Source organism: Zingiber officinale, chromosome 7A (assembly GCF_018446385.1).
Source record: "Zingiber officinale cultivar Zhangliang chromosome 7A, Zo_v1.1, whole genome shotgun sequence".
Lineage (NCBI taxonomy): Eukaryota > Viridiplantae > Streptophyta > Magnoliopsida > Zingiberales > Zingiberaceae > Zingiber > Zingiber officinale.
The window spans coordinates 112,672,488-112,682,914 of NC_055998.1; the positions used below are offsets into that span (position 1 = coordinate 112,672,488).

Sequence of the window (10,427 nt, forward strand, 5' to 3'; positions counted from 1 at the left end):
CAGATATCTCAACACCAACAAACATTAACCGGAGGTGTGAAGAAAGGGCCTATGAGGGGGATCTTGAGAAGGAATGTTGTGTGCTGGAAAGCTTGCAGAGGGTGCAATCACATCACGAAGAAAGCATGATGATGTAGAAGATGGCATAATAACATTATTAACCAGCTAACGAGAATTGTAATGATCATGAGAGCATTGTTCAAATTTTTTTTCCCAATGAATTCCTCTTTTTTTCCATAATGTTTGTGTGTAGAGGGAATGAAAGCAACAATACAGTATCTTTTTGAAACAAAACCAGCACAAGTGTAGGTGGCAAACCATGAGATAAATTCAACGCATCACGTAACATATTCAAAATATCACCACTTCATCATCAACAATAACACTGTTCATAACCATTTTAAACATCATATACTTGTTTAATACAAAATGAAATGTCTCAATGTAAAACCAACTATGAGACTTAAGAAAAATATAAACTTACCCATAAACCATTAACCTCAATAGTTGAGGATAACAATGCCAAAATCAGGATCTTAACCTCAATAGTTATATTAAAGTGAGCACATATTCTCTCACTTCAGTGGAATCTAAACTAAATAACAAATCAACATTCAAAGGATCCTGACAAATTACTTTAGAAGCCTTGTACTTATCTCGACCACTGAACCCATGCTTTTCCAGCAGTTCAAGCACTTGTGGCATTCTTGAGGTTGTACCTTACATCCAAGTTGACATTGTGCCAAGGTGAACATCAAGACTCTTCATAAAACCCCGAATTTCATCATTAAATTCCTTGTACTCATTTTCAGCATTCTTCACAGGTGCAAATTTGGTCTTCTTTGAAGCTTTATGAACTTGATGAGGGCATTTTTTTTTGGCAGCGCGTGAACTGGAAGAATTAGATGGCAGTGACTCCATGGTAGATAAAAATTCAATTTCAGTGTTAGAAACACTCTCATCTGTCATAGTCAAAGTAACATCAACATTCCCTAAATTCTGCTCAGTAGCAAGTGGATCTTTAGCCAGATCCCCTGTCGCTTGATCCTTACCATACACAACATCCAAATCTGTAAAGTAAGGGAATGAGACATTATACAAGCCCTTAGCATCTTTATGAATCTGTAAAAAAAAAAAAACAAAGCCAACATTGCAATTAGATTCTACATAAAATACTGTATCTGCAATGGTATTCTACACTAGGATAAATATGACTCTGCCAACATTGCAATTAGGCATCTTTATGATTCTACATCTTTATGAATCTGCAATGATCAAAGAATAAAGTTTATGATTTTTAATAATGTATTCATGGAACAAGAAGTTTAATACTACTACGGAATCACTTATCAGCATGTAATGATGCTTAGGACATTAATGATTATGCTTAAGCCTAGTAATACAAATTATCTCACATAAATAGTTGCTTTTGTAAGAACCAGTGTAAGCTTTTGCAAAATAAAACACATGAATTAACATACCTTGATCCATTCGGTATACCATGTGAATTCACATGCAATCTTTTTTTCAACATCATTCCAAGAACATCCACTTTGCTTGCACATTTCATAAATAGCATGATACCTTCCTTTCAAGAACTTGATCCTAGAGTCAATGTGCTTCACTTCGATTATCAACTGGGGTAACTTTTGCACCATTAATCTTTTTATTTCGTTCATGTAATTATTCTTGAAACCACCATCTGTTTTCCAAAGAGAATCTATGGCCATATCTTGTAAACATCTAATTAAGACCCAAGTTTCCTCCTCTGTCCAAAACCGCTTATTCTTGCCTCTTCCGTATTCCACATCATTTGTCTCTTGGTTATGGGCATCCATCGCACCGCTTTTCATCATACTGTGGTTCAATAAATACAAAGCCAAAAGCATAATAATATAATTATACACATTATATAACAACTCAAAAACATAAACATCAAATAATGTTGAAACAGTTAGGCGGTACAACATTACATTACATCCAAAAGCATAAGGCAGTTAACAGAGTTATACAAAATCCTACATTACATTGAAAATGTTCTAATCAAAATACAACAAAAGCACAAACATATGCAATAGTCAACCCATATTAAAAACTCCATTTCCCCAATTATTAAACATTTCAATTGCCATATTATTCCTGAACGCATTCCACTGGTCAGTTGGGGCAATGGTTCGTATGTATTCCACTTCATCATCAGCATCACTTTCCTCATCTTCTTTTCCTTCATCATCCTCTATAGATTCCTGAGGATCTGTACTCATAAATTTGCGAATCAGATTATGGAGTAGACAACAGGAAATAATAATACGGACTTGGGTTTGTATTGGGAAAAAAGAAGGGGATGCTAGAATTTTCCAACGACCCTTCAACAAACCAAAACACCTCTCGATTACATTTCTTGCTCTAGAGTGCTTCATATTAAAATATTCTTCCGGAGTCTCGGGTCGATGACCATCAAACTCATTAAGATGATACCTATGTCCACGATAAGGCGCAAGAAATCCAGAAGAATTACAATAACCAGCATCCACCAAGTAGTAACAACCTTCGGCAATAAGACAATACTAAATGTAAGATTACAATAAAAATTAAGGTAATTGGTTAATTCACAACTTTTTTATGTATACCTTGAGGAACTTTCAACCCAGTAGGCCTACTAATGGCATCACGAAGAACACGACCGTCGTGAGCAGAACCTTCCCATCCAGGTAATACATATATAAATTGCATATTTGGGGAACATACTCCCAACACATTTGTCGCTATACCTCCTTTCCTTGTGCGATAACGTTGTTTTTCTTCTTTAGGAGGTGTCACTGGAATAAAAGTATCGTCTAACGTGCCTAAGAAACCCTATAATAATCAATTGAATTAATAAGAAATAATACTAAAACATAATGACCCTAACATGTTACTAAATACTTATCATATGTTATTACCTTAAATGGTTTCCATCTGTCATCTTCACAGTTTTCGGGTATAGGTTCTGGTGTTTTGAGTAATATGTGGTGAAGCTTCAAAATTGCATGAAGACACGGATTGAATTGACGACTCACAGTCTCTTGACTTCGATGAAAAAGTAGGTTAATTGTTCTGTTTTTCTTGTGATGTGCCAGAACATAGATAAAAAATGCAACAATTTCATCAACAGATGCATTTCTTATGTCTTTTAATCCCCCAATGTCTCTTACCATATCACATAATATCCCAAAGGTTCTCCTATCCATACGGAGTTCACTAATACAAAATGCATCACTCTCTTTTGTAAGACTAAATATCCATTGCATTCGCTTAATTCGTTTTTCTTCCTTATTTTTTATTCGGCAAATCTTAGTACGTCGATATATTCGATACGAATGTTGATAGAATATGAGAACCAACACAGTCATAAGTATAACATGTGTAACCCACAATGTGCACATTAAAATTTGACTTCTACTATTAAAAGGAGGTCGTGCCATGTTTTTCTACAACAATACAAGTAAAAAACCATCAATGAAATATAAGAGAAACAAACAGAAACTAATGCATAACTAACAAGGATATGTTACAAGGATACAAAGTTTAATAACAAAAAAAAACCATGTCTAGTTGAACAAGTAATATAGTTGCCATACACCTGACGACACATCCATCAAAAAACATATTCATCAAACAGCAGCAATATCAGAACAATTTAAGTTTCACAAACAATATTTGGCAACACAACAATCAAATATTCAAACCACTGGTTTCTCAGAACTAAAATTCATACATAACATAAAGTTCATTCCATGTTTATGAACAGATATGTTTATGAACAACCAAAAATCAAAGAACAACATCCAGAATCACATGTGATAAATGAACAGATGTTTATGAACCTCATTGACATGATATTAAAATATGAAAGACATCACTGAACCAAATTAAATGAGTATAACTTCAGATAAAAGTGATGCATAGACAAAGAATCAGATGTTCAACAACCCAAACAGTCAAAGACATACAAACAAATGTAGTAATAATTCCAAATAAAACCACCAGAACACAAGGAAAACACAGAAATAAAACAACTAAAACGTCAAAGAAATTCTTCCAGAATCACATGCATAAAAATGAAGAAATATGTTTATGAACCTTTTTAGTCGACATGATGTTCAAATACCACAAAATCACTGAAAAAGCTGTGCATAGAGGACTTAAATGTACAAAATAAATAAATAAATTCCATTGTAAAATTCAGATACTATACATATTAAGAAGTTGTTGGAAACAGAATAAAGCAGAATAAAATCGAGACCTGATTTTAGTGGAAACAAAAGCAGAATAAAAATACAATGGAGACCCAAAATCAATTCAAAAAAGCAGAATAAAAATACAAATGCAGAATCTACACACCTGATTTTAGTGGAAACAAAAAACTAGCTAAAATTTGGGATGATGACTCCTACAATCGAGAGTAAAATACATTACATTAAAGGGGTACCTGGTGGTGAGCGTTGGGAGGAGATGCAGCAGTTCGTGATCGGTGTCGGAATACTTAGGTTACCGGTACGGCGCTATTGGGGAAGGTGGAGGAGTTTGAGTTTTGGGAGGAAGGGGATCTTCGAATCCCCGGCGAGGTGGCGGCGTTCAGCGAGGTGGCGGCGATCGGCGTCGTTCGAGATCAGCGTCGCCTTCGTTCGAGAGTAGCTGCAAACAGCGGAGAGGAGATGCGAGGAGAGGAGATGCAATTAGGAATATTAGGTTAAGGGCATTTTTGGTATTAAGGGGAAATATTGATTACTGCAAATAAGGGAATAGATGATTGAAGTGGTGGGATACGGGAATGAACTATTACCCACTAATAAGGAATCATTCCCTTATTTTTATTCCCATTCTTGTAAACCAAACACTAGCATTGATTGTTATTCCCATTCCCTACTTGTATTCCCCCGAACCAAACGCCCCCTTAGTTTAGCTTGTTACATTTGGAATTAGCTAAAATTATATATTTGATATTACAGGACTTTGATTCGAGACAACGTCTCGACATGAGATCTATTTCGGATACGATCTCCATTTTTTAGGCGGGGCATTTCGACTTATCTCTTTTGATATGTTATATTGATATGCGTAGTAGGTTATAGCCTTTAATAATAATTATGTTTATCATTACTTTGGTATGCCACTACTGTTGGGGTTGCAAGGTTGCAAACATACTCCCACATTGAAAACACATGAAAAAAATCATGGGTTTATAAGAGAAAAGATATCTCCATTGACATGAGGCCTTTTAGGTAGAGCCCAAGAGCAAAACTATGAGGGCTTAAGCCCAAAGTGGACAATATCATACCATTGTGGAGATATCTAAATTTCTTACGATCCTACAATTGGTATCAAAGCTTGGACTGCCAAAAGGTTTAACCGTTGACTGTGCACAAGAGCTATGATCTGATTGAACCATGTGGGTACAATATTGTCCTCGAACAAAGAAATGGGGGTTCCTATGTTCGAATCAAGAGGACCAGACATCAGGTAGGAAGTCCTAGTTACGGCTATGCAAGGAAGTCCTAGTAGGTCGGGTGGACCGAGGGGTAGGAAGACCTGGTGGGTCGAGGATCGGACGTGGGAAGCCTATGGTCCTTTGTTTGAGGGGGAGATTGTTAGGGTTGCAAGGTTGCAAATATAGTCCCATATTGAAAACATATGGAAAAGATCATGAGTTTATAAGAGAAAAGATATCTCCATTGGCATGAGGCCTTTTGGGTAGAGCCCAAGAGCAAAACCATGAGGGCTTAAGCCCAAAGTGGACAATATCATACCATTTTAGAGATATCTAAATTTCTTACGATCCTACAACTACATGATACCTGTTGCATGCTTTCATCTGTTCTGCATTTATGATTTATTATTGCAATGATTATTTATGCTCATAGAGATAATGACATACCATACCTTGTGATACACTGGACTAGACATTTACCATATCTGACCCGTGTACCTATATCTGTTTATTCGATCCATTTATTTTTGGTACATGTTTTATGGAGGTAGATATGGTCAGGATTTGCATGCTTAGTGTCATGCACCATCTTGCATGATTGTATGTTGTGCGATTGATAGCCCCATTATTGTTGAGCTTATCGCCAATTACATGGATCTGCACACACAACCACTCATGGGTTAGTGGTATATCAGGCAGGGTGTGTGACAGTTTGCTCTGTCAGTGCTCCGCTGGTCCACTCATGGGTAGTGTGACGCAGCGTGGTAGCACGTTAGGGATCCCTCCTCTGGACTGTCTCAGGGAGATGAGAGCATTGAGCTCCCCCACTTATGATTTGGGGTAGGAGGATAGGTGTACTCCGACAGTATCCTATTCACTCGGTCACTCATCAGGAGCAGTGATGGCAGAGTGCACAATTGTCATAGCCCTATCCACTCGGTCTCACCATCGTGTGTGAGATGGCTGACTGGCGTCAGGGGTGACCAGGACATGTTATTGGCATCATATGCATGATTGCATTTATTGCTTGTGTTTGCTGCATATTGGTTGGATGCATATGTTTGACATGCATACAGGGACATATTACCTTTGGTCTGACGACCTTATCATTCTGATAGGAGGTCCTGGTGAGTACAGTTTTTCTTATCTTATAGTTTTGTATTTTCCATTACTCCAGGAGACTGTACACATATTTATTACTATTAGTTATTTCTTATTATGCATGTCAGCCCGATACCCGCTAAGTTGTTGAACTCACCCCGTTGATTATTACTATTTCAGGTTGACGCTGTCAAGAGGTTCCAGTTGCTAGTCCCCACTACTTGTCGCGTCGGATTCATATATGTTTTGGGTTTTTGATTTACTTATTATGTATTTTCTATATACTTGTGATGTAGGATTGTACTCGAGGATTTTTATTGAGTTTGGTCTACTGCCATTGTTTTCTGTTGCGTTGGATTTTTTGTTGTAGATTTGTGTTTTTCCTTCGTTATAGTAGAGTAGGTTTTCATTTAATATAAACTGCGTGGTTGTGTCAGGCGGAGGCTAAATATATAAACTGCGTGGAATGCTTATATTTTATTGTTATTGTTCCGGCCGTGTTGGTCGAGATTTGTGTGGCCCGGAGGTTTTGTAGTAAAGTTTCATATTGTCACCCGTACAGGGGAGATGCTGCCGAAATTTCTTCTGACAGGGACTACTTGGGGCATGACAGCCGCTGCACAAGTCATAGCTTCCATTTTTGACAAGGCTACACAAGCCAAGCCATATTTCTTCTATTGTCGATAAGGCTACATAAGCCAAGCCATACAACTTCTATCGTCGACAAGGCTACCTAAACCTACTTCTTGCTATTCCAGAAATGGTGTCACTATTCAACAAGAAGACATAGTCAAATGTGAATTTTCTGTCATTAAGGTCTCATACCCAATCTGCATCTATATAGTCATTCAGACTCATCTTAGATAGTGCCGCTAACACGAGGCATGGTCAACATGCGGATCGTATGACCGAAGTTTCTACTGTCATGTCAGGGATATGCATGCATTATGAAAGTATGGTATCATTGGTACTTTCCTGACAAGACCCCTTCATGAGACGTATGAGAAAGTGTGCTCATGCCTCGAGAAGCGCGCACACCGTCCACCAAAGCTCTATATAATGGGGGGGTCCTTCACCGGTGGAGATACGCGTTACTATCGAATTCCAATGTTGGAACCGTTGCTCTGCATTTCCATATTTTTTCGATGATTGACTTGAGCGTCGGAGGGTCAACACCGGAGATCTCTTCCCTTGTCCAATAGTGATATAATTTATTTTACAGAGCGCCGTGAAATTTATATTCGATCAGTGAAGTTGTCACCTCCTAACTTTTTAATTTCACGATTTCATACATGATCAAATATTATTAAATATTTGATCAGAAAGCTCATTGTTGTTTAACTTTACCTTTTGTATGTTTTTTCAATCTGTATTATATTTTTCATTCCTGTTTTTGCAATCCAGATTATGTTCATTCCTTGTGTGAAAACGAAAGAGTAAACCTGAAAACCATAACACAGGCTGTAACTACACGAGTTGCAAGATGACAGATTTGGATCACTTCAACGTAGCAATCATGCTCTTGAAACAGTCCATACGAGTCAAACGTCAAGCACAAAGACAGAGTCACTTACAAACTTCCATTAATTCGCTCACAAATTCCAATTCCAATTGCATGGCACGTTAATGTACATCTGCGTTTACAATCTCAACAGGGCGTTTTCATTTGCCGGGAACAAAGTTGGTGGCGTAGGCCCATGCGTTGTTGTTAACCGGGTCGGCCAGGTGGTCGGCGAGGTTCTCCAGCGGCCCCTTTCCGGTGACGATGGCTTGCACGAAGAAGCCGAACATGGAAAACATGGCCAGCCGCCCGTTCTTGATCTCCTTCACCTTCAGCTCCGCGAAGGCCTCAGGATCGTCGGCGAGACCCAGAGGGTCGAAGCTCCCTCCGGGGTAGAGCGGGTCGACCACCTCCCCCAGGGGGCCGCCGGCCACACGGTACCCCTCCACGGCGCCCATCAGCACCACTTGGGACGCCCATATGGCCAGGATGCTTTGAGCGTGTATCAGGCTTGGGTTGCCCAGGTAATCGAGTCCGCCCTCGGAGAAGATCTGCGACCCGGCTTTGAACCAAACCGCCTCGCCGAACTTGACGCCGTTGCGGGAGAGGAGCTCCGGGAAGACGCAGCCCAGCGCGCCCAGCATGGCCCACCGGCAGTGGATCACCTCCAGCTCCCGGTTCTTGGCGAACGTCTCGGGGTCAGCGGAGAGGCCGGCAGTGTCCCACCCGTAGTCGCCAGGGAATTCGCCGGTGAGGTAGGACGGGGGTTCGCCGGAGAAGGGACCGAGATACTTGACGCGGTCGGCGCCGTACCAGGGGCTCCCCGACACCGCTGGCTTGGGTCTGCCGCCGGTCTTCCGCATGGTGAACCGGCCACCGCCGCCAAGGCCGTCGGAGAGTGAGGGGGCGAACTTGACGGGCTTGCCGACGAAGGACGGGGAGGAGATAGCCATGGTGGAAGCCATTTGAGCAGATTGATGGAGTAGAGGTGCTCGATCAAAGAAAAGCTTCTGCTGCGTCTGGAATTGGAATCGGAATTGGGGCGTCGTTTTAAAGCCCAAGGCCATCTTATTGCTGCTTATCTTGTGGAATCTATATCTCTTCCCTCATTGGCTGGGAGCTTTGACGGGGCGAGATCTATGTAGCAAACGTGGCGGAATGGTAATCGTGGAATCTGAGCCACAGAGATCGCTGAGTACTTTGCTATCTTACGTGTCTTTTGTTGATTGGATTCCTCTGACGAAGGCATCTTGATTGATATCTTTCTTAAGCTCGAATAGGCCCAGTCCCAGTGACCTTGATCCCTTTTAATGAAATTACACATGGCTCCGGTCCTCTCCATAAGTCAGTTTAATTTTCTTTCCACATTTACTATTTTAAAAAATATCTTTTAAATTTTAATTAATATCAAAATTCTCTTTTTTCTCTTTCCATTAATTTCACATAATTTAGATAATAATTTAAAAAATAAAATATTTCCAATCAAGTCTTTAATAATGATTGTTCTTAATATGTGTGTTGGAGCCCCGGGTAATTCCGTTTTGGAATTGGAACCTTTTATACCTAATTAACCACTGGAGTCATTAGAAGTGTGGAGGTATTTTACTCAATTGCTTGGTGTCGATAGATTTTTGGTTTTTGAAAATTGGAGAAGTGGGCCATATTGGTCTTATGGAGGTCATATTAGGGAGGCTATCCCATTCTTGATTATTTGGTTTCTATGGTGTGCACGAAATGATGCTAAGCATCGTGGGATAAGAATAGTAGCTAAAAAGATCATTTGGAATGTTTCCCAATATGTTATTACTGGTATATCTACGGGGATCATTAAACCAGGCCATTGGAAGAGTTTTATTATGGCGGCTCAAAACATGGGGTTGCTGGTGAAACCAAGAACTGTTAATACCATCTCAGTGGTGACATGGAAGAAACCAAAGGTTGGTTGGTTCAAGTTGAATACGGATGGATGCTCGAAGGGGAATCCAGGTCTATCTTCTTTTGGAGTCATTATAAGAGATCATAGTGGTAACGTTATGATGGTAAAGTATGGACTAATAACTAATTGGTAGGGGGCCGAATGTTAGGGCAGAATTGATGGCAATCCTTAAAGGCTTGGAATTATGTGTAGAAAAACAGTTCTTTCCGATTTGGCTGGAATCCGATTCTTTGATAGCTTTGAAAATTATATTAGCTTCTTATTTTTCATGGGAATGGCGTAATCTGATGCGTAAAATCAAATGTATTATTTACAGGTATCAGGTATGATTTTCTCATGTATACAGAGAGGCTAATGCAGCAGCTGACCAAATTGCTAATCAAGCGTTCATTTCACTTGATGATGGATTGAATGCTCCT

The 10,427-nt window shown here is 39.6% G+C and overlaps 1 protein-coding gene across 1 annotated transcript; it reads right to left on the minus strand.

Moving 5' to 3' along the window:
- Positions 1–8,141: 8,141 nt before the first annotated feature.
- Positions 8,142–9,154, minus strand: LOC122002038 (chlorophyll a-b binding protein of LHCII type 1-like). The gene has a single exon (XM_042557064.1). The coding sequence runs from the start codon at positions 9,137–9,139 to the stop codon at positions 8,234–8,236; it is 906 nt and encodes a 301-aa protein (XP_042412998.1). The 5' UTR covers positions 9,140–9,154; the 3' UTR covers positions 8,142–8,233.
- Positions 9,155–10,427: the final 1,273 nt, after the last annotated feature.